A 23180-nucleotide genomic window follows, 5' to 3' on the forward strand; every position below is an offset into this window, starting at 1 on the left:
TCTCTTCCACCCCTCTCTACGGCCAAGAAAGCGCCGTCATCCTCTTCGACCCACTGCATCACTTTAGCATCCCCCGACTAGTAGAAGTCATGTCCACCCTTCTCAAAACCAGCCTCGCTACAACGGAACAGGAAATCACCGCCACCCTAAAAGCCTCCATGAAATCCGCCATCAAAACCGCACTACCACACCTCCACATCTTCCACCCCACCTCCTGGTCCTCTTTCCTATCCACCCTCGATTCCCTACCAGAATACCTTCTCAATGATAATCCCCAACACAAGAGCATGCACCGCCGCATCCACTCCCTCATCCTCGAAGACATCGACGCGTTCGTCTGGTCGATACGGAATACCAGTACTACCATGTCTAGCTCCTCGAATACCCTCGCGACGGCATCCGCACAGCTTACCACCCGCGTTGCGAAGCTGGGCAAGCTACTCTCCTGTGCTACGGTATTGACATCGGAGTCTAACTTGCTGTCATCGTATCGGCCGGCGTTGCCTACATCATGGCCTCAAGGTACGCCTGTTACACGGTTAGCAGTTCGGCGGGTGGATGTGCTGAAGTTTGCTCCGGGGGTTAGTGTGGAAGATGCTGAGAAGGAGAGAGTGCAACGGTGGGAGGTGGTTAGTCGGGGGAGGTTTGAGTGCTGGAGGGTTGGTGTGGGGGCGAGGGACGGTGAGGGTTTTGTTTTCAGGGTAGGGAAGGGGATTGAGATGGAAAGGGATGGAGCAAGGTGATGCGTGGTATTTATTGAAGGAGTCTGGCGTTTGCAACGGCTTGGGATGATACCCTTTAGAACATGATTCAAAAACAGCTCTGATCAGCATGTGTTTCAAAATCGGTAGTATGATATACCAGACTACAAATATTCCTTCTGCTCTTTACACATATCGTATACCATATCCCCATCATTTCCATATCCCAGACCACCCAGGCTCCGGCGCCATCCAAGCCAAGACCCTACAAGAGCCACCCAAATAGCCCCCCCAGAAACAACACACCATCTAAGCGTCCCTCCCCCAAAGCACCTTCCTCCTCCCCCGGTCCTCCCTCGCCTCCCGCCTCCTCGTCCCCCACTTCCTCCTCATCGCCTCATGTTCCTTCTCCACCCTCTCCGCCTTCTTCTCATTCTTAGCCACCATACCCACAAAGAACTGACTACAGCCAAACTTGTCCGCCAGCTTAACCCTCGTCCACGTATCCGGGTCCGCACTCCTCAGCCTCCTAATCTCTGCAATGTCGGCCTCGTTGAGATGGTACGTCTTCTCGTACGGCTTCCGCAGCGGCGCAGGCAGGGATGCAGAGGGGCGCGGCGGCAAAAACGCTTCTGTGCTGAGCGGCGTGCCGGGTGCGGCAATGGGTGAGGATTGGCGTGTATGTGCTAGTTTGGTTGCGTATTGCTGTGCGGCAGCGTATAGCGTTCTCCGCTTATCTTCCTTGGGCAGGAACTTGAGCGGGGTGTGGTAGACGTTTGGCGCCGAGGACGGGGGGTTGAAGACCAGTGTGGGCGCAGAGCGGTCGGGTGTGTAGGATGGGGCTTCGGGGAGTGCGAGCAGTTTTCTGTGTCGCCGGGTTGTGGATTCGAAGCGGCATTGCGTGAGGGGCAGGAGCGACGGCGTGGTCCGTTGCGAGGGACAGGCTCGGAGGAGGGATTTACATGTTGACATTGTGGAATTGGGTGTGTGGGTTGGCGTGCCTGCTGTGGTGCACGCGTTGGCACGGTGCTGGCCGTTTCCTGGTGGAGCGATGCCGAACTTTTTTAGTTGTTCCGCGCCGGGGTGGTCAAAGCTGGGCGGGATCCTGTCTTCCACCCCCAGACTACCGCCGGCACTTGATCAGGGTACAGTGCGCATGACAACATTTTAACGTTGTGCGACTTGTCATAGGCGTAAGACTTCGATGAAAATGCACGATCTGAGCCTGTCATTTCATCGAGCTGGGGTCAACGGAGAAGCACACTGCTGAATGGGTATTTATTTCTTGTTGGTAGCAAACCATCTAAGTATTTACGGAAACAAGACCGACGATGTTACTCATAGTGCGGCATTCTACTCGCGCTTCATCTCTCCTGCAACGTAGTGCAAGTAGGCTCCTAGCAGCTTGGTGCCCTCAATGTAGTTCCTCTTGTCCAGCTTCTCGTTGATTGAGTGAGCAGCGTCAGTCGAGCTACCCATAGGTAGCAACAGGACGTTCTTGCCGAGCTCTTCTTGGAAGGTCAATGTGACAGGAATGCTACCACCCTCCCGAGTCATGTCTGGCTTTACACCAAAGACACGTTCGACAGCCTTGGCAGCAGCAGTGTAGTTGGGGTGGTTGGGGTCCTCTACCCACCACTTTCCGCAGTGTACCACGCTGAACTTCATCGTGTTCTTCGACTTCAGCTTAGCAAACTCGTCGTTGACGTGCTTCTCAACCAGCTTGGTGACTGGGTCAATCTCCATGTTGGGTACTGTGCGGATGGAGAACTTTCCAATAACCTTTGCTGGGATAACGGTCTTTGCTCCCTCAGAGTAGAAAGCACCCTCAATACCGTGGAGGGATAATGAAGGGTATCGCATCTTGTGCTTCAGTGCTTCCTCCTTGCTGTCGTGGATCGTTACTGCACCACCTAGTGATTCCCTCAGACCATCCATGGTGAAGGCAATGGGTGGGTAAAGTGCGGCCTCCTCGTCAGTAAGGGGAGCGACAAGATCGTCGACGCCCTTGATGAGGATCTTGCCATCGGGGTCGACGAATGAGTTCATGATGCGAACCAAGTCGGTCATGGGCTCGTGTGTCATTCCACCGTAGACACCGGAGTGTAGATCTTGACCAGGGCCAGAAACCTCAACTTGGTAGTAGTTGCATCCGCGGACACCGTATGTCAAGCATGGCTTCTCAGTTCCTAGCCAGTAGTTGTCCGAGATACAGACAACGTCGACGTCCTTGAAGAACTTCTTGGCCTCGGCGCGGATGGTGTCGTCCAGACCTTCTGATCCGTTCTCTTCCATGCCCTCGAAGCACATGACCAGGTTCACTGGTAGCTCTACGCCGGCCTTCTGATGGGCCTCGATGGCGTTCAACCAGCCAAGAACCGGGCCTTTGTCATCTGTGCTACCGCGTCCGTACATGCGGTCCTTGTCATCGATGCTCAGGGTGAAGGGGTCGGTCGCCCAGCCGTCGGACTTGTTCGCGGGCTGCACATCGTAGTGACCGTAAACGAGGACGTTGAGCTTCTTTGGGTCGTTTCCGTAGCGTCCGAGAAGACACGGTGGGAGGTCAAGGTGCTCGCGACCAGGCTGCTTTCCGAGCTCGCGGAGCTCAACCTCACCACCGAGTGCCTTGATCTGGTCGGCCAACCAGTGGCCCATCTGCATTTGAAGTCAGTCATACATTCAGACATGCATCTAATATCTTAACCCAAAACAAAGACTTGACCGCATATCTCTTGGGGCTTCATGTCGTACCTTGACTACATCGGGTCTCCTCTGGTCCTCGGAGCTGATACTGGGAATAGCGACCGCCTCCCTCAGCCTCTCAATAAAGGCTCCCTGCAAGGCATCTACCTGCTTGAAGTACGGGTCGAGGTGTGCCATCTTGTTGAACGGGTGGTACAGATACGGCCAGGCGGCGTTGGGTATTCGTTCAGGCGTGTATTGGTCGCAGCGGATAGGCGTTGCAACGAGTCTAGGTGCGGGCGAGAAGTGGAAGCTTCGTGGATGACAGAAGAGGCTTCTATGAGTGGCTGTGGCGTTTATTCGCGGTCTACAGGCTGAGATGAATCGGGCAGGTGCTCGTTGTCCAAGGGCAAATTGGGTGGGGAGGGGCAAGCGGGGCATGATTGAGAGGGCACAGGGCAAACGCGCGAACGCCAACCACACCGTCGGTCAAGTCAAGCCTGTCAAGCTTCCGATGAGTGGATCAGCTGGCCCAAGCTTGCCTAGGGAAGCATGCACGAAATGTTCCCTGCATATTCTCGCGCATGCCTCGGTCTGCAGTCATCGTTGGCATTCCAACTCATACAAGGAATAATCTGAACAAGTCTGCAGCCTACATGAGTATGAAAACAAGCAAACTAGAAGACCTAGCGTCAATATAGGATCCAAGGTGGTCAGATTTCCATTGGCTGAAGCAAGTCCATCACCCTGTACATCTTACAATCTGAAGAAAACCCTGCAAGCAAGTATGGATAATGAGCTACAACAGATCGCTATGCAGTGACGATGCAAATGCTACAAGGCTCGCGAACGAAAGACACGAAACATACAGGTATCAAGACGAAAGGGTAAAACTGAGATCGCAACATGTATCCCCCATCGTTAGCAGCAAGAGATCGTCCATGGTCAATAACCGACAAATTGGTACCGCAAACATTGATATCCATCATTCGTTCATCATCTTGTTCTAGGTCCGACTCTGTGTCGGACTGAGATCATCCCCAGCGGCTTGGGCGTCAGCTGAAGTACCGTCCTCGAAGGAGGGGACAGTGAAAGTCATGCCTCCAGCCTGGACTGACTGCGAAGATTGACTGGTGGTCTGTTCCGTAGACGTCACCTGCGATGTGGAGCTTGAGAAGTTCTGCCCGAAGGTGCTGGAAGATCCAGAGGAAAAGTCCTGCTGAGAGTAGTGCTGGGGCGCGGAGCTCTCGTCCCCATGTGCGAAGGAACGATCACTGGAACTCGGTCGCACGTCTGGTGCAGGGTCGCTGCTAGCAAAGTCTTTCTCGACAACGCTTGGGAAAGATCCGGGAATGCCCTGATCGTTCGCTCCATCAAGTCCAAATGAAGTGCCAGTCTTCTCCTCCCCGGCAATTGAATGCTCGGGAAGTGCACGCATTGGCGGGTTTGGGTGCTCGTCTTTCTTCAGGTGCTCGAATTCGATCAGGGATGACCGCCGTAACTGGTCAAGCTTCTCCTCTGGATTCTTAAAAGTTCAAAGTCAGCTCATGATTGAAAGAGGAAAAGGTGTATCGTAAACACACCCATTCGGTCTGATCCGGCACTCCTGTGGCAGAAGGTAGCTCGCCTGTCTGGTTCCTCTCTTCGCCCCAGAACATTGGACGACGAACCGGCGCAGGTGTTACAGGAAGACTCGGTCGCTCCACTGCGGACGGGAAGTCGGTAAGGACTAAGCTCTCACGGCGTTGCTTGCGATCCAATATAGGCGAACTAATGTCATCCGTGCCTGTGGTCTGTTGTAGCGACTGGTTCTTACCCCGTATTCCACTCAGATCCGATATGGCACGAACATAGCTGTCGATGCCTGGAACATTATCCCAGGCGTTGCCGCTATTGTTTTGATAAGACTGCCAGCCTTGGTCAGTAGAGCTCGAGGCTATAGTATTACCAAGATTTCTAACCTTTTCGGCTGCGACTGGAGCGACCTTATCACTCTCGTCGAAGTGTGTGGTTGAGAAAGCATGTGTTGGCGACATCACCTGAGGGGTTGGCTGTGGTGACAAGTCCTCGGCAAACACACGCGTCGGCTTAGGTCTATCCGCCTCTTGCTCCCATGGGAAAATGGGCTTGGGCGCTTCCCTCGTTTCTGGAACCTGGTACCACATGTCTCGCGGCGCATCGGGATAGGCTCGTGGTGCCTTGAAGAGCGATCGGCTATCACTGAAGGCATACGTTTGCGTAGGGAAGTTGGCAGCTTCGGGTCTCGATGACGCTGGTGGCTCAAACCTGGACTTGTCAGCTGTTACCCAGTGATCTCGATGTGAAAAGAGCGTACTTGGTGGCGTCCCACTGCATCTCGGGCGCAGAGAACTTGCGTTGTTCGACCGTGGGGGTTGGTTCTATCACACCTTGGTCAATATTCTGAATCTCATCTTCAAATTCGGTCATGGGAGGCTCGGTCGTAACGGCGGAGGCTTCGAGAGGGGCAGGAGTAGAGGAAGAAAGCATGGAGTCACCAAGAGTGCTCTTTCCCTCACCAGCTCGTTGGCCCTTCGCCTTGTGCAGATGCCTTTGATGCACCGCCCACCATCGCGCTACCAGTTCTCCATAGACACCCTTCCCACCCGCATGTTGGGCCATCCAGGGCTTGTTCTTGCCGATAAAGTGGACCGCGGCGATGTCGCGCTTGTAGTGGCGGTATGCGGGCTCCCATTGGTACTCGGCATTTGGCGTACAGTTGTAGGTAAACTTCAATCGCTGCCACGGACGGTGTTCAAAGTACTGGTTCAGTAAGCCTTGGTCTGCGCCATCGAAACTGTCACCAGTCGCTGCCATGGTCTGCAGTGCCCAGTACTCGCCCATGTCTGGCGTGATGACCATGACACCGCTGTTGAAAGCATCTGGCCAGCCAATATCTGGAGCGGCAGCAAACGACGCCTCGATGTCGAACAGCTCGTCCAACGCCCTCAGCGCTACCACGTCTGCGTCGAGGTACACGAGCTTGCGGAACTGAGTCTGTCTCCATAGAGCAATCTTTGTGAACGCAAAGGCCAAGTCGGGTCGCCCCATGACATAGAGGTTCGCAGGATTGGCATTCCGTATGCGCTCGACGGGAATCAGGTAGTCGTAGAGCGTCTTGAGCTCTGAAATGGTATCAGCTGAAAGCGTCTCCATCGTGACGAGCACGGCAAGCTTCTTGGTGGTGCCGGCATCGCGCAGAGAGTTTGCAAGGACAACTGCGCCTGGTAGGTAGGAATCGCTCATAAGAAGCTGCACGATTGATTAGCTCGCGTGCATGGTACTACTTGCATGTCGCTCACCGTGATGTACGCATCTTCCAGTGGTTGTGCCATCTTAATCGACGGTGAAGAATAGAGAAAGGTGGAGGGCAAGTGGGCGGCGGGTGAGGCCTGGGGAGATGGGTCTAGAGTAGAGTAGAGCGCGGAGCTTCGATACGGGTTGTGGTAGTTTCCCCGCAGCCAGCGAATGTGTCGAGGGAGGCGCTGATCTGCAGTGCAAGTGGTACCGACGCGAGCAGCGGTAAACTGCAGCACGGCAATTCTAAGTACTTCACACCGGAACAGCAAGCACGCGCTTTCACGCCAGCTCGACCCTCTGCGCTGTCAGAGTCCCTTCTTCACTCCTTCGGGCAAAGCGCCTGCAGTATCTGTTGGGAGATTGTTTGCACACAACAAACCATGGGTCCACGAGCTTAAGGGAGCTTGGGCCAAACCTCGAAGCTCCCCGAGGCCATGACGCATGAACCCGCCCGCTAGTGAGCCGTTCTTTCATCATCGCACGCGCACCCGCCGCCCTGCTTTCCCTCTGCTTGCTTTTGACTATAGCTGCTACTATCTCTGCATGCAGTGTGCAGCTGCACCCTTCAATCTCAACAACGTCTTTCGGTGCTACTTGCTAACCGACAATTGCCATTCGCCCATGTGCGCCACCAATTGTCCCCGCAGCCAGCGCACCTCATTTCGGCTAGCAAAGCCGTGATACTGCCCAACAAGACAACTCATGTGCCTTGCGAGGACCCTGGACCGTGTCTGAACAGTGCCCTGCGTTTGCGTTTCTCGGAGAGACTTGGCTGATCTTAAGGCTTCACGCTGCTAAAGGCACGTTTGAGGTTGGGCATGCACAGAGTGATGGGCAAATTTCCTGACCGCCATCTCTACGGAGTAAAAAGCTACCCAATTGCCATCCACCTTGGGCAAGCCTTGGCAAAGGCTGACATGGACTGATATCGCAGGTGCACCCGCTATGTACTGTTCCAAGGGAAGCGACCACCAAGGCTTCTCAAACAACGTCGAACTTGCAGCTGCAAAACCCTCAGCATGTTCACATAAGCTCAGGGTTCAATCGTCGTCCCAGGTCCCACCGTCGGAGAGAGCAGTGAGACCGATTGGTGTCTGGGATCTGGGATGGTCTAAGAAAGATTAGCGAGTGCCCTAGCTCCGATCGATGACAGCATTCATACCAGCCATGCGGTTTTCCCCCAGTAGTTGCAGAGTACCTAGGTATTATCTTTGCTGTAGTTCGGTGGGTCCATCACATGGAATCGACTGAGCAGATACCCGTTTTCTCTTCTCGAAGCTTCACCCTACCAACTTCAACTACCACACGTGCGTGAGAGATGTCGAAACCACGAGTGATCTACTGGTTCCGGACCGATTTGAGACTCCACGATTCTCCAGCTCTCAAAGCCGCATTGGATCTCAAGCCAGAGTGTCTCTATCCTATATGGACCTGGGATCCGCACTACGTCTATCGCGCTCGAGTAGGCCCCAATCGCTGGCAGTATCTTCTGGATTGTCAAAACGATCTCTCCAAGTCGATAACAAAGCTCAACCCAAAGTCAAAACTCTTTCTCATTCGTGAAGCGCCGCAAACGTTGTTACCCAAGCTGTTCAAAGCATGGAAGATCACACATCTGGTGTTCGAGAAAGATACCGATGCATATGCAAGAGAGCGGGATGAGAAGGTGACGGAACTTGCAAAGAAAGCCGGGGTTGAAGTCATCATGAAGACCGGAAGAACCTTGTACGATCCTGATGAGCTGGTCAAACATAACCATGGAAAACCCACCATGACCATCAACCAGGTGCAAGCTGCAGGAAAGAAGATCGGATCGATTCCAAGACCCATCCCCGCTCCCAAGTCCCTGCCTGACCCAGGGGAAACGGATCTGAAATTCGATCAAGAGAAGCCAGAAAGCGCACCGGACATCAACGCGATCCAAAGAGACGGCGATGAAGCTTCGTACTCTGCTCTAGCAGGACCAAAAGGCGATTTCGCAGTACCAACAATGGAAGAGCTCGGCCTGAAGTCAGCAACAACCTCGCACCGGGGCGGCGAAACGGTAGCACTACGAGCCCTCGACAAAATCATAGCAAACACAGACTACACAGCAACATTCGAGAAGCCAAAGACCGCCCCGACCGATTTCTCGCCCCAGTCCACAACCCTCCTCTCCCCCCACATGCACTTCGGCTCCCTGAGCTGCCGCCTCTTCTACTGGCGCGCCCAAGACGTGGTGGACAAGTACAAAGGAAAAGCCTCGCAACCACCCACCAGCCTAACAGGCCAACTCCTCTTCCGCGACATGTACTTTGGCGCCCAAGCCGGGCTGGGCTACTCCTTCGGCCAAACATACAACAACCCACACTGTCGCTTCATACCCTGGCACCTCCCCTCCAAGATCGACACCAAGACCAACCTCATCACCGGCGAGTATCTCGTCGACAACGCAGACGCGGAATCGCATTTCCAGCGCTGGAAACACGGTCGAACGGGATTCCCCTGGATCGACGCGCTCATGCGTCAACTCGCCCAGGAAGGCTGGATCCATCACCTCGGTCGCCACGCCGTCGCCTGCTTCCTCACGCGGGGTGGGTGTTACATAGACTGGGAGCGCGGCGTCGAGGTGTTTGAAGAATGGCTCATTGATCATGAAGCTGCGTGTAACATCGGGAACTGGCAGTGGTTGTCTTGTACAGCGTTTTTCGCGCAGTTCTACCGATGTTACTCACCCATTGCCTTCCCCCAGAAATGGGATAAAGAGGGCGACTTTGTGCGAAAATACGTACCTGAACTAGCGCAATTCGACAAGAAATACATCTACGAGCCGTGGAAAGCCCCGATTGCGGATCAGAAGAAGTGGGGGTGTTTGGTCAAGGGGGATGGCTCGGCGGAGGAGGAGCCAGGTGACGGTAAGATGAAAGTTTACCCCAAGCCGATGTTTGATTTTGCAAAGAGGAGGGAGATTTGTATTCAGGGTATGAAGAACGCGTATCATGTTGGTTTGTATGGAAACTCGCCAAAGGTGCTGGATGGCACGTGGCGGGAGCTCTTTGAGGATGGCGCGGAGGGCCCGACGGAAGGGAGTAGAGGGCCGCCGGGCGCGATGGTGAAGGAAGAAGATGTTGGAGATGCGGAGGGGCATGAAGAGGGTGCGCATGTGGATGAGCCACCGAGTCCGAAACAGGCGAAGAAGATGGCGGTGAGGAGTGAGAAGAAGGTGGGTCATAAGAGGGAGGCTAGCCAGGGCACGCTGGATGGCATGGTGACGAGGAAGAAGAAGAAGGATGGGGAGGTTTTTCCTAATGACACGCACTTCGGATAGCAGAACCTTGAGGAATGAATCCATTCGTCGCGGCTACCGCGATGGGATCAGCAAGTAGCAATGTACCTAATCTCCTATCCTCAAATAAACAAATGGGTATCACAAACGCGCATCATCACCGTAATAACCTACGCACTCGCTATGCGACCCGCACCAACAACCGTCCAGAACGCCTCTTCCCGTTTCTCTCTCTCGCCTTTGCTTCCCCTAGAATCGCCCAACCCCCTCTCTTCCGCATTGACATCTGCCTCGAACTCGATACGCACAAAAATCGGTATCTCAAGCAGATCCTCATCTTCGTCCAGCTCGTCCTCGCCTCCAAGCTCACTAAGAAAGCCTGGGATAACCTCAATAGCCACACTAGTCCAATTCCGTCCTTTGTCCCAAATCTTTCCCGCTTCAATCTGTCCTGTCTCAGCGTTGATGGTCGAGCGGCGAGGCATAGGCGCGGGGCCTGAAGCGAGCGCGTCGTCCCAAACATCGGTATTGGCGCCGACTTCGAATTGTGGGCATAGTATCGTTACGCGGGACTGCACTTTGCCAGGTGTGGTGCTTGACGTGGCGAGTGTGACCTGTATGGGATCGAAGAGTGGGTTGCTGACGTGGAGGAGGAAGTGCGTTGCGATGCCCGGACGGAGGGTGTTGTAGTTGAAAGGAGGTTGTGGGGCGGGCATGGAGCCGGGGACTGGTGGCACGGCTGGGTTGGGGGGTAGTGCGCGGATGCTGAGACGTGGGATGTGGTTAAGTGCTAGCAGCTTGATCTTGTATCGTGTTGATGTTATCTTGGACTCTGGCTTGGACAGGATGTGCCGACATGACCGGCATCGCTTTGATCGCTTTGTGCAGAGGAGAGTGGGTATTGGCCGGAGCTCGTTGTCGAATTGCATATGAGGATCCAGCTGTGCGAGTTTCTGGGCAGGCGACAAGGTGCTGCCCCAACCGTCTCGTTTGATGCGCTCGATCGCTGCATTGTCTGCGGCAGGGTCGTGGATGACTAGGCCTTCTAACTCCGACGCAGCCTCTCGCATCGGCGTCGGCTTGTTGCGCTTCTGCTTCTTCGCTGTATTCGTTGAATAGAGATTCATGATTCGGGAGTAGGCCGAGGGCGAGGAGAAGTTCATCTCGAGAGGATTCGCTGGTGTCTGGGAGTCGAGCTGCGCCTTGTAAAAAGCACCCAGGTTCGAGAATAGATCGTCGCGTGTCGGTGGCTCATACTGTTCGACGTCCATAGCTGTAGAGTCGCTGGAAGGAGATAACGGGTTCCTTGAATCTCTCTGCCGACCCTCGAGCTCCTTGCGCCTCTCGCGCTCCTTGTCGCGCTCTTTCGCGGTCGGTATCGGCTTCCCTCCATTCGCTATCCGTGCAATCTGCGAATACACACCTGTATGCTTCTCGAACTCTATACCGGTCTCGATTGTACTCCAATGGCAGTACGGACACGCGAGTATGTGTCGGTCTGGCACTCCTTGGTCCGCGTCAGGGTTATCGAGAAGGTTGACTATGAGCGGCGAGATGCACACGGGGCAATTGAAGCAATTGCGTGTGCACCGGTTTCCATCGCTCTTAACCACGGAGCTCGGTACTTCGAACAGGCAGTTTGGGCAGTACCAGTTCAGCGTCTCCTCTATGACGCATCGCGGACATCGTATTTGCAGGCAGTCTTCGCAGTAGAGGAGATGTTCGAGAGGGTAAAGGGCGTAGTTGGAGCGCGGGTTCCTCGGATCCAGGGTCTCTTCGTCGTCGTCAAAGGCAGCGAGGACGTGCGTCGTGCGTTTCGTAGAGGTCGTGGTGTTGTTGTCGAAGCAGTCGCAAGCGTAGTACGTGTACGGAAAAGCTTGCGCCATGGCGAAATCGCGAGTTCAAGAATAACGTTCGAAGCTGACTGGGTGCTTCTTCCCCACCAGTCGTCCGGGTTGGCAGAGAAGTGGTGCTGGTGATGGACTTCTGGAGGGCGGAGGTAGATCTCGGTGGAGCCAAACGCCGATTGGCGCAGGAGCTCCAGGGTCTTGACGTATTGCTTTCTCATCCTCTCTCTTGCGCGCCATCCGTTTTCACGTCGTCTATATCGCCATTGTAGACTCAATTCGTCTTCTACTGGCACTATGGCATCCTTCTCAATCCGCGCTTTCATCCCACCACTGAAACGACGATGTTTGCCCCTCCAAACTACCCGGCGGTATGCGGTACAAGCGCCCGGCGCTCCAATGATGGAGATATTCAGTGGCCAACAGAAGTGGTTGCAGAAGGAAAGAGCCGCAGCAGACAAAGAGAACAGCAGAGGCGTCGACTATCTTAGGGATGAGGTGGCATCAAGGCTGTGTGAGCGAGTCTTAGTATGATGCTCCCCACTCTAGACATGGACCGCGACTAATGACCACAGGATATAAATCGGCATTTCCCCAAAGTCCTCGATCTCGGTGCAAACGCATGCAATTTATCCCGCGCACTTACTCTACCCTCCGAAGACGCCCCAGATAAAGGCCCTCGATCCAAGCGAATCGGCACGATCACAGCCGCAGACTCGTCGGAAGCGCTCTTATACCGCGACGCCGATCTACCCTTCAACAAGGAGATTGATATTGTACGCGAGGTCTTGTCGACATCAGAGCTATTACCATACGAAGCGAACTCTTTCGACGCGGTCTTGAGCAGCCTGAGCCTACATTGGATCAATGACTTGCCCTCGGTGTTGGCGCAAGTGAACAACATCCTGAAGCCAGATGCTCCTTTCATAGGCGTCATGATGGGAGGAGACAGCCTTTACGAGCTTCGTACGTCTTTGCAACTAGCAGAGTTGGACCGACGAGGTGGTGTCTCAACGCATACCTCGCCACTAGCGGACGTGAAGGATGTGGGTGGACTGCTTCAAAAAGCCGGCTTCAATCTCCTCACCGTGGACGTGGATGATATCGTAGTCGACTATCCCGATACCTTCTCGTTGATGAAGGACCTGCAAGCCATGGGCGAGTCCAACGCTGTGCTTGCACGAGAGAAGGGGCCAATCCAGAGAGACGTACTATTGGCCGCTGAAGCTATATACAAGGAACTTCATGGCAACGAAGATGGCACGCTTCCGGCCACTTTCAGATTGATCTACATGATTGGTTGGAAACCTAGTCCCACTCAAGCTAAACCGCTTGAGCGGGGGACGGGTATGTTCAGCATCAAGGACCATCTAGAGAAGAATGGTAAGCCTGGTGGAGACAAGGAATAGAAATCAAACGATGATTAGGTTTACCACAACTCGTCACCTGAAACAAGTAGTCGAACGTACGTCCGGCGCCAACGACACGGCAGAAACTGAGCATCTTCACGAGAAATTAGCAATCTCAAACCCTAGACCATGTTTGGAAGGCTCTGCTAAAAAGCTTTGTATATATCTAATAATCTATAGATAGCTCGGTCTTCAAACGACCTCATTGACCCCCATCAAAGGATGATATGTTGCATGACTATGTCGCTCCGCCCATTCAGCTTGTGATCAGATTTCCTGGACGCATCCTCTCAAATTCACTCCTCATCCCATTCAGCAATCTAGACGATGAAAACAGTCCGCGTCTTCCCGCCCTAACGAACCTCATGATCAGGTGAATTTGAGCCCTCTCCTTCTTCCGACTCGTCGATAGCGTTTGCCTGATTGACACCAAGGTCAGCGGCAGCAGCTGCACGAGCAGGACCGAGAGCAGGACGCAATCCATTGACCATCTTTCCACCGCTTGTAGAGGTTTTAGTGGGAGGCAAGGCCGGGAAAGCGGAAAAGGAGAGGTCAGCGAGTTCGCTGCTTGGCACGTCTTCCGTGCACTCGCGCGCCATATGGCCTTCGCCGCCACAGTTGTAGCAAATGAACGGCTGCTGAGACTTTGCCTTGCTCCGCTCGGATTGCGGCTTCTCCTCCGGACAGTTGCGCGCGATATGGCCTTCCTCGCCGCATTCGTAGCAGACGGGTTGTGGGCGCTTGTCTGTTGCTTTGGAGAGAAGACCGGTGATGATCGCGGGTTTGGCGGCCGACTGCTCTGCTGGGCAGTTGCGGGAAAGGTGGCCGGTCCCTTTGCAGGTGTAGCAGATTGGACCTAGACGCTGCGAGGGCTTCTTGTATGTAAATGCAGTGCCGGTGACGGACTCAGCGGCAGTCGCCGTGGTGCAGTTACGGGCTATATGACCCTCATCACCGCACTTGTGGCAGGTGAACGGTGTGTAGGTTTTGCTGACGTACTTCTTATCTTGCTTGGCTGCAAGAGCAGGAATGTTTCCTGCTATGCCGTTCGCATCAGCCTTAACATTATTGAATAGACCTGATGCGCCCTTGCCCTTCTGCTGAGGCTTCCAGGACAACATATTCGAAGACCTGTCGGCGAACTTGATGTAGGGACGACGACCGGCGCGGATGTCCTCGATGTAGTTAATGGCCCAGATCACACGGCGATCCTTCGTAGTGCGATAGTAATCTTCGCTGACCTTGACACGTGAGGCGATGTATTTCTGCAAAGCACCGTCCAGCGCCTTGCCGAAGGCCTCATTCGTGTTGGCAAGCTCTTGATACGGCTCGTAGTCGCAAGTCCACGGCCTCGCCATCTCATCGACAATGCAGCGGATCACGCAGTCGTAGAGCGCTGGGATCGCATTCTGGTATTGCTTGATCTCGTCGATAGTTGGAAGGCTGTGATAAAACTTGCTCTTCAGGCGATTGAAAATACGTTTCTTCAAGGAATCGTATTCAAGAAGCTCGCAGTGTTTGTACATGGTGATCAAGGCATCCGAGTTCAGTGCCTCGAACGTGTCCGTGTCCATGGGATCACGCTCGCCAGCCTGCATGTACTTGTAGATCCAACGGATGGCGTTCTTCGAGCCGTCAGGAATGGTCAAGACTGTGGCTCGTTCTTCGATGAGCTTCTTCCGGGCTACGGGGGAGAAGTGCGCTAGTAGATTCACGGATGCACTCTCAAGACCGATGTAGCGGTTGTCGTCGGGACCGATGACGATGTTTGCCTTTGGGCCTTTCCTGAAGCTAAAATAGTTAGCATACTTCGAACATATGAACGAGGAGGTCTTCAGGATAAACTTACTCGGCGAGTTGCTTTGGCGTAAGCTGGTTCGTCTTAGACGGAGGCATGCGCCCTGGATTGGTCATCGTTGTCATGGCTACAGATCCTTCTTAATCCAAGCTTGTCCTAACTGCTGTAAGTAAAAGGTCTAGCGATATGATAGCAGTGTGGTGGAGAGATAGGTCCACGGGCTAAGCCTGTAAAGCCCTTGCAGGATCATGTATGAGGAAGTGAGGGGTTGACTTACTTCAAACGCGGTTGAGTTGGCGACGAATAGGCTAGGTGGGGAGAAGAGAGAATAAGAGCATGGCTAAGGCTTATATAGTGAGGGGTGTTTCCCTGGGCCTGTGCTGGAAGAGCAGTGAATGAACCATCACGTGAGAACTGCCTAAGTAGTGAGGTTGCAACCACCTTTACTCTGGTGAAGGAACCGCTCGATCTTCGTGCATAGGTATCGCCCTTCGTATCACCAGCGATGCTGCAGGGACATGGGGAGTGACAGGTTCGCGTTGTCGGCAAGACCGAGTAAGTACTTGTCGGACCGGGACGAGTTGCTTTGTAGCGGCGCCACTTCCAAAATTCACAGCTGGCCAGAATATAGCGTCGCTCACCGTGAAACAATGCTGTTGACTGGGATGTTGTCAACTCGCAAGACCGCTGATGTCACAAGCACCAAAGAGTAACACTGCTTCAATTCGAATAATGGAGAAACTTCACTTCTTCATACTGTAACTATCCGAACCGATATACAATTGCGTGTTCTTAACATGTCGCGAGAATAACACAATGAAGAAATGCATAGCATACGTGAATCCGACTTGTTGAGTTCCAAGGTTGGGATGGAGCAGTCGCGCTAGTCGGCCAGTCGTGTACTTCACCATCTGAGGCAACCGCACCTGCTTCCTGTACTGTTGGACTACCCGCGCAATCACCAAGACCGGTCACGTCACCACCACCGCCATAATGCATTGTCGTAGCATCGACGTCGGACTGCATTCCCAGTTCGATATCGAAAAACTGCCTGAATATCGCCCAGCTCCTCGCGGTAACTCTAGCTTCACTCCGGAACCCGTCGATGAAAAGACGTCGACTTGCAGCGTCTACGTTCCAGCTCTACCAGGCAGCACCTTCTGGATCGAATATGCTGTGTCGCCGCCAGTCCCCGAAGGGCACTACTTCCTGTTCAAGTTGTACATCAACGGCGCGCATGTCGTGAGCTGGTCGACGGGCAAGGACGAGGAGTGGCAGGGCAAGACTATGTTCGGTCTATTTGAGAGCCCCGGCGATGGCGGTGACAGGAAAAAGTTCGAGAAGCGAGTGCTCTGCTTTACAACAAAAGATGACGTAAATGCATTCGACGAGACCGCGCGCGTCGAGATACGAGTACATCGTGCACACGGACGAAAGCGAGTCGAACGACAGGCAGAAGAGTACAAGCAAACGGAGCACGCAAAGACTGAGACTGGGATAGGGTAAGCGCTCAACGTGACATGCACTTACTGTGCTAACCTGGGTAGCCTTGTCAACGCTGGGCCTGCGGGACCACAGCATCCGAAGCGCTTTTACAAATTCGCCCTCATCGACCCTGTCGATCAGCCTTTTGCGACATTCCGATACTACTGCCGCAGCTGGGATCAACTGCGCGATTTGGGGCTGCTTGATCAAAATCGTGGTGTTGCTGGCGAAGAGAACGACCTCCCTGTGATAGAGCCAAACGAAGGCGGTGGTACCGATGAAGCCATCGAGGGCATAAGGGCCTCTAGCGCCATGAGCAGGGATTCGGAAGACGTCTTTCAGGACTGCAAAGAGAATTTTGATGGACGAGCCGCGAGTGCTACAGGCATACGAGGGCAGACTAGGAGTTCGTCAAGCCCTACTCGATCCACATTCGCGGGGAGGCGAACACCCTCTACCCACAGAGCATCACTACGGCTGGTGAGCGATACAGAGCAGCCACGCGCCTACATCCCACGCGGTGCACCAGGCCCGAAGGCAGATCTGCCAGTTGAGCATGTAGGCGAGAATGCACAACAGCGCCATGGCATTGTTCGCACACCAACCCCGTTCTACCGGCTCTCGATACCACCGTCTATCAGACTTGGGCCGCCAGAACCAGCTTCACGGCCTCTTCCTACGCTTCCCATCAAGAACGACTTCGAGACATCCACATCATACCACCCGCATCCTGCGTATCCACTAGACGACTGGACTGTGCGCACTCCCAGCCCCGTCAAATCGGTTCGGGACGGCATATCCACTCCGCCGCCGTTCAAGCGCAGAGAGCAAGGTCGGTCGGCTTCTGCATTGATGAGCGTGATTGCATCTGCTTGGAAACGTCGAGGATCACAGACGCCAGATGGATCGCTGCGAACAGACGCTACGGAAGATGCGCAGAGGTTGCTGTGATGTTGGGGGCGTGGTAGAGCCGAGGTGGGCAGTGTGGTTGCAAGTACTCTGAAGCGGGCACGTTGACATTGCGAGATTAGAGCAAAGGATGAGGCTGAGAGGTCGATAGAGCTCCTGATGCTGCTGTACGCTACTCCATCAACATTTGAGATGTCATGAGGTCAGGACGCGTAAGATGAAACGTGGGACGATTGCCGATCGGCACGATGATGCAAGGCACCACGCCGTGATTCGCTCCTCCACAACCCCGCAAACTGCAGCTACCTCGAGCTTCCATCCCAGCTGACAGCTCCAACACTGTTGCGTGCTTCATGCTTCTTTGCGTATACAATAGCCCATAACTCATGGTTTCGTCATTATAGCGTCGAGCATATTCTTTTGGTATCGATCTTGCGGCGATAGTCCCTGAACTACACCATGCGGCCCTTTACTGTCGCAGCTGCGGCGCTCCTAGCAAGTGTGGTAGATGCGTCGACTCTCCAACCACCCGTCCTTCCGTTGATCGTGCGGAACCCATATCTGAGCACATGGCTGCAAAACGCAAGGGAAGAGCCATGGAGCAAATGGCCCATGTTCTGGACTGGATCTGAGGTTGGCTTCAGTGTCATGGCGTCGGTCCCTGACACCAACGAAGTCTACCCTTTACTCGGCCGACCTCATGATTCTCTGGAGCAAAAGGACAAGGAGTAGGTCTACTCTAATCTCTAGGAGCGCAGCCATTGCTAACCCCCGTCCGTACTAGTTACGCGATAGCATACCCCATATACCGAGGTGCTAAATACGACGCGTCGACGACCAACCTTACGTACTCTATACCCGCACCCGATGCACTCCGCTCAGCGAAAGACGTCGAGATCACCTTGTCATTCCTATCACCCATTACACCGACCTCGACGTTGCGCCAGACCATACCGGCAGCATACCTGTCTATACACGTAGAAGGAACGTTCGATGTCAACATATACGTGGACGTGAACGGACAATGGGTCAGCGGCAAGAGGGAGAGCCTGATAGAATGGGGCTTGTTCCAGCATGTCGCGCCGGGTCTGAACGATAAGCTGAAGACGTGGCAAGTCAAGCGACAGGTTGAGCAGCTCTTCACCGAGACGAACGATCAGCCCGAGTGGGGTCAGCTGCACTTTACTGGGCCAGTCGACGCGCGCCATGAATCGGGCACATCCGCGCTCTTACGCCAGCGATTTGCTCGAACCGGGACGTTGCAGAACGAGGTCGATGGGAACTTTCGCGCCGTCATGGATGAAGAGCCCGTGTTTGCGTTTGCGAAAGCTTTCAAGCTGGCAAACTCGTCCACTACCAGCTCCAAATCCAGCAGCAAAAGTGACAGCGTACTGTTTACGATAACCCACATCCAAGATCCGGTCACACAATATGCATCTGCTCGCGGTCTCACGTTCATGCGGCCGTTGTGGAAGTCCTGGTTCCCCCAAGATGACAAGCTCATTCAATTCCACTACGGCGATTTCGCAATGGCAAAGAGCCTCGCTGGCAACTATTCGGAACAGCTGCGCATCGATGCCTACCAATCTGGCTCCACGAACTACGTGGACATCGTTGCCTTGTCTGCACGACAAGTCATGGGTGCCACGAGCTTCTCCGGAACCAAAGACAATCCATTGCTCTTCCTAAAAGAGATCTCCTCCAACGGCAACAGTCAAACAGTCGATGTCATCTTCCCAGCCTTTCCGTTCTTCCTGTATACGCAGCCTAGGTGGTTGGCATACCTGTTGGAGCCACTTCTGGAACACCAGCTGTCCGGCCAGTATCCCAACAAGTACTCCATGCATGACCTTGGCGCACACTTCCCTAATTTGACGGGACATGCCGATGGACGAGACGAGTACATGCCTGTTGAGGAGTGTGGCGATATGCTGATCATGGGTCTGGCACTGGTCAACTCGTTAAGCTACAACTCCGACGCACAAGCTCAGTCTATCTGGTCAACTATCGGCAACGACGCAGACCGTAGTATTGATGCAACCAACGCATTCTCTCTGAACGGCGTCGGACTGCACGGCGGAGTTGACTACATCGATGAGACTTGGGGCGGAAGCACCAAAGGCATTGACCAAGCGAAGAAGTGGCTGGAAGGCAGCTATGACCTGTGGAAGCAATGGACTGGCTATCTTGTCGAAGACGCTCTTGAGCCTCACAACCAGCGTAAGTATTGGCCCGCCGTTGTTCGAAACACAAGCTAACAGACGTTGTAGTTTGCACTGATGACTTCGCTGGCTGGCTGCCGCTTCAAACCAATCTTGCCCTGAAGGGCATTGTCGGCATCAAAGCCTTCAGTGAAATTGCTGACCTCATGGATCGACCCGGCGACGCAAAACACTACCGCAACATCTCAGAGACGTACATCAAGAAGTGGCAAGACTACGGCATGTCGCGCGATGGCACACATGCCAAACTCGCTTACGATTGGTACGGCAGCTGGACCACTCTATACTCGCTTTACGCCGATGCCGTACTCTGCTTCCACCCCACCATCACAAACTCGTCTTCCCTATCCGAACAACCAGATTACGCATCTGGAAACGATGAAGCGCAGCGACCCTTGTCACCCTCCAAACACTCCTCCTCCAGCCGCTCACCCATCACCGAAGACTTCATCCCCGACAAAATCTACAACCTCCAGAGTGACTGGTACTCCACCGTGATGCAGAAATACGGCCTTCCCCTGGACTCTCGTCATCTTTACACAAAGTCCGATTGGGAGTTTGAAGCTGCTGCCGTTGCGAATAAGAAGGTGCGCTCTGAGATTCTTGATCGGGTGGCGCTTTGGTTGAATGAGACGGTTACGGATCGGCCCTTTACGGATCTTTATGTTACGGAGGGGGATGGTGGGTTTCCTGGGCCGTGGTTCTTTGCGAGACCGGTTGTTGGGGGGCATTTTGCGTTTTTGACGCTGGAGAGGGCTTGTGGTGGTGGGGGGAAGTAGGATGGTGGAGGACGTTGATGAGTTAACATGAATGTGTAGAGGGTAGTCGACGGTGAGAAGACTGGACACTACGCAGATGCGACTATTCAACACCATTAGTCCAATATGAATTCGCAGCGCTATGTTGCAGCATGGTCCCCAAGGTTCATTGATCGAGGGTCTTCTGATCTAGCTGTATCCGGCGCAACCGAGGTATAATCTTTTATGTAGCGCTTCAATGTATCTCTCCTAAACAACAATCCTCACACCTACGCACATTTGCATCAACATTTCCAACGAACAAACACGCGTCTAAAGTTACATGATGCCGTATCCGGTATCATATGGCGGTCGATTGGAGTACTAAACTCCGCATGGCTGAGTTGGTGTACGCGCTTTGTGCCGAACACGGCGCGCTCAAAGAAAGTGATGCCTCGTTACGATGCCTTCGGAAGTTTTCGCCTTTGTCAGAGAGTTCCATATTAACAAAGAGTCTGCGGTATCGAATTGGTATCTTCTGCCAGCGAACCTTGGAGTTCTCGAGTCCTGCTGAAGATCACCATCACATCCTCTGAGCCACCAATTCAAGCATCAACTTCTCCGACGAATACCCAGACGACACCATGGTTCTTTATCATGCGAATGGAAGAGTTGTTGAACAACACGATCAATACTTAGACGATGAAGCACGGAATCTGGCAAATCATTATCGATACATTGAACAGATTGATATTTGCAATCAAAAGAATGCGGACGCTTCTACTGATAACGTTGAAATCATTATCGACAAGCAAGAGTATAGAACGCTCTATTGCGAGAGGGAGGGATATTGGGAAACCATCAAAAAGTTCAGGCGGAAAAGCTCATACACTATTCCAACGACTGTTGATCGCGCTACTTTGAGGAAGTGTTCGACCTTCGCTGATGATCACTTCACATACAATCCGGGAGCCAAGACGCTTCATCTGCCAGTGCGTTATCCAAGACAACATCATGCTGCTCTGGGCGAGTTATCGACTCAGGACTTCGACATCAACTATCATTTTTGCGTTAGTGGAAAAAGACTCGCCGAACAACCTGATGATCAAATGGCGTTCATACGACCGGAGGAAATCAACGAATACGTCATTCCATGGCTACAAAAAATGCAAAAACAGATCAATCGCAAAGGAGATGAATTAGACAAAGAGGACGATGCAAGATCACCCAAGGAGACGAGGCGCGCACGCCAGCCAACAGGACCTGACGGTGCTGTCGCTATGGGAATTCCAGTTGCACTTGACGACAAAATTCATCTCTACAACGCTATGCTGCAGCTAGGCCTGCCCAAATCCGTGCAACTGGTAAGAAACAACTCCCCCGATGCATGCCTGTTTGCAAGACATAGACTGACCATACACCCAACGTTGTAGCCACTCATCGACAAAATCGTCATGCAGATGTACAAAACCAAACTCAATGCGTGTCATCTCGCCACTCTAGAGCATACAGTCGGGCGCTTTTACTCCAGGGGTGTTGCTGTCCTTGACCCAGTTCTTTGTCATTTCATCGGAACGTATCCTCGCAGGACCTTGCAAGATCGCAGAAATGTCAGACCTCCATATGAAAGCGATACTGAATCATCGGATGATACGGATAAGCCCGGCGAACAACCGCCAGAAGAAGCGCAAGATGCTGATAATCAGTCGGGAGAAGAACCACCAACACCAGCACCAGAACCATTCGACTTCAAGAACTCGGAGAGAAAGTACCTCACTCACTGGCCCCGTCCCGCGGGCCGTGCAAAACCCTATCACAAAGATACATTTCTTCTCCCCCCTGAGCTGCCTGTCATCGGTCATAGTATAAAGCATTGGTCCGGAGTCCGCAAGAACGGTAGCACAGCTGCGGCTCATAACGGGTTTCCTCTCAACATTGGAAAATACAAGAAGTTTATTCGGAGAAACACGACGGATGTGATTAGCGCAGATGACTACTACGAAGAAGAGACAAACCGACTGGCACATCAGAAGGACTACGAAGACAATGGTCCGGGGGAGGGTAACTGATGATTAATTCGTAGTACTAGAGGCTACTTCCAGTATGTCGTAGTTCTTATTAAGACCCTATTCTCATCGCTTTCGTCACATATATCACTGTCAGCTTGATACCTTGTCTTCTCCAATGTTTTATCTACATGCTTCTATCAAGATACAGTGAACGCCTCTTCCATACAAACATGACCTCGGCAGCGACGGGAACAAAAACAACGGTGGCGACAATCTGACCAAAAGTCCACTGCCCGTCCGGGAAGCTCCCACCAGCTGCTCGGATCATGACACTTTGCAGTTGTCGTAGCCGAAAGAACGCCCAGAATTGTACAACAAGTGCGGTGACGACGACAACGTCAATTCCCAGTCTTGTATACCACCCGATGATGCCCCCATCAAACGCAGAACAGCACTTTGTCAACCAGTTCTGTTTATGATCCATGTCCTGCAAAGCGGAAGAAAGGATTTTCGAGATGACCACAATGGACAACAGCAGATAGCTGAGAATGCCGAACGCCGTAGTGAGAATGCGTTCATGTGAGCTGATGGTGCTAACGCCTTCAAAACAGACGCCTGCGATTATACTCCATTCTTCGAACGTTATCGCGGTGTTTGGCGAATTCCCGATCCGGCTTGCGCCTGCATTGGTCAGGCAGTGTTCCTTTGACAAAGTGTAGCTACTCACCAAAGGTTCCACCCATGCGAGAGAAGAAAGGGCAAAACCCCATAGCCCAGCATATCACAAACAAGATAAAA

The 23180-nt window shown here is 53.3% G+C and overlaps 11 protein-coding genes across 11 annotated transcripts; 6 read left to right on the forward strand and 5 right to left on the reverse strand.

Moving 5' to 3' along the window:
• Positions 1–89: 89 nt before the first annotated feature.
• Positions 90–743, forward strand: J4E85_010370 (uncharacterized protein; the record flags this gene model as incomplete). Its single annotated transcript, XM_051474580.1, has 1 exon — positions 90–743. One exon carries the CDS (start codon positions 90–92, stop codon positions 741–743), a length of 654 nt encoding a protein of 217 aa, XP_051321500.1.
• Positions 744–1010: 267 nt separating this feature from the next.
• J4E85_010371 (uncharacterized protein) lies at positions 1011–1673 on the reverse strand (the record flags this gene model as incomplete). The annotated part of the gene is made up of 1 exon (XM_051474581.1): positions 1011–1673. The coding sequence occupies one exon, from the start codon at positions 1671–1673 to the stop codon at positions 1011–1013; it is 663 nt and encodes a 220-aa protein (XP_051321501.1).
• Positions 1674–2054: 381 nt separating this feature from the next.
• DUG1 (Cys-Gly metallodipeptidase) lies at positions 2055–3581 on the reverse strand (the record flags this gene model as incomplete). The annotated part of the gene is made up of 2 exons (XM_051474582.1): positions 2055–3356; positions 3453–3581. The coding sequence occupies 2 exons, from the start codon at positions 3579–3581 to the stop codon at positions 2055–2057; spliced, it is 1431 nt and encodes a 476-aa protein (XP_051321502.1).
• An 808-nt stretch (positions 3582–4389) lies between these two features.
• On the reverse strand, positions 4390–6736 carry J4E85_010373 (uncharacterized protein; the record flags this gene model as incomplete). The annotated part of the gene is made up of 4 exons (XM_051474583.1): positions 4390–4908; positions 4967–5669; positions 5719–6653; positions 6704–6736. The coding sequence occupies 4 exons, from the start codon at positions 6734–6736 to the stop codon at positions 4390–4392; spliced, it is 2190 nt and encodes a 729-aa protein (XP_051321503.1).
• Positions 6737–8019: 1283 nt separating this feature from the next.
• Positions 8020–10008, forward strand: J4E85_010374 (uncharacterized protein; the record flags this gene model as incomplete). The annotated part of the gene is made up of 1 exon (XM_051474584.1): positions 8020–10008. The coding sequence occupies one exon, from the start codon at positions 8020–8022 to the stop codon at positions 10006–10008; it is 1989 nt and encodes a 662-aa protein (XP_051321504.1).
• A 128-nt stretch (positions 10009–10136) lies between these two features.
• On the reverse strand, positions 10137–11852 carry J4E85_010375 (uncharacterized protein; the record flags this gene model as incomplete). Its single annotated transcript, XM_051474585.1, has 1 exon — positions 10137–11852. One exon carries the CDS (start codon positions 11850–11852, stop codon positions 10137–10139), a length of 1716 nt encoding a protein of 571 aa, XP_051321505.1.
• Positions 11853–12212: 360 nt separating this feature from the next.
• On the forward strand, positions 12213–13222 carry J4E85_010376 (uncharacterized protein; the record flags this gene model as incomplete). The annotated part of the gene is made up of 2 exons (XM_051474586.1): positions 12213–12341; positions 12389–13222. 2 exons carry the CDS (start codon positions 12213–12215, stop codon positions 13220–13222), a joined length of 963 nt encoding a protein of 320 aa, XP_051321506.1.
• Positions 13223–13575: 353 nt separating this feature from the next.
• J4E85_010377 (uncharacterized protein) lies at positions 13576–15118 on the reverse strand (the record flags this gene model as incomplete). The annotated part of the gene is made up of 2 exons (XM_051474587.1): positions 13576–15013; positions 15072–15118. 2 exons carry the CDS (start codon positions 15116–15118, stop codon positions 13576–13578), a joined length of 1485 nt encoding a protein of 494 aa, XP_051321507.1.
• An 895-nt stretch (positions 15119–16013) lies between these two features.
• J4E85_010378 (uncharacterized protein) lies at positions 16014–17456 on the forward strand (the record flags this gene model as incomplete). Its single annotated transcript, XM_051474588.1, has 2 exons — positions 16014–16522; positions 16568–17456. 2 exons carry the CDS (start codon positions 16014–16016, stop codon positions 17454–17456), a joined length of 1398 nt encoding a protein of 465 aa, XP_051321508.1.
• Positions 17457–17873: 417 nt separating this feature from the next.
• J4E85_010379 (uncharacterized protein) lies at positions 17874–20415 on the forward strand (the record flags this gene model as incomplete). Its single annotated transcript, XM_051474589.1, has 3 exons — positions 17874–18142; positions 18199–19634; positions 19685–20415. 3 exons carry the CDS (start codon positions 17874–17876, stop codon positions 20413–20415), a joined length of 2436 nt encoding a protein of 811 aa, XP_051321509.1.
• A 1067-nt stretch (positions 20416–21482) lies between these two features.
• On the forward strand, positions 21483–22442 carry J4E85_010380 (uncharacterized protein; the record flags this gene model as incomplete). The annotated part of the gene is made up of 2 exons (XM_051474590.1): positions 21483–21737; positions 21807–22442. The coding sequence occupies 2 exons, from the start codon at positions 21483–21485 to the stop codon at positions 22440–22442; spliced, it is 891 nt and encodes a 296-aa protein (XP_051321510.1).
• Positions 22443–23180: the final 738 nt, after the last annotated feature.

The sequence above is a fragment of the Alternaria conjuncta genome, assembly GCF_024043145.1.
Source record: "Alternaria conjuncta strain BMP 0040 chromosome Unknown scaffold_23, whole genome shotgun sequence".
In the NCBI taxonomy this organism is placed as follows: Eukaryota; Fungi; Ascomycota; class Dothideomycetes; order Pleosporales; family Pleosporaceae; genus Alternaria; species Alternaria conjuncta.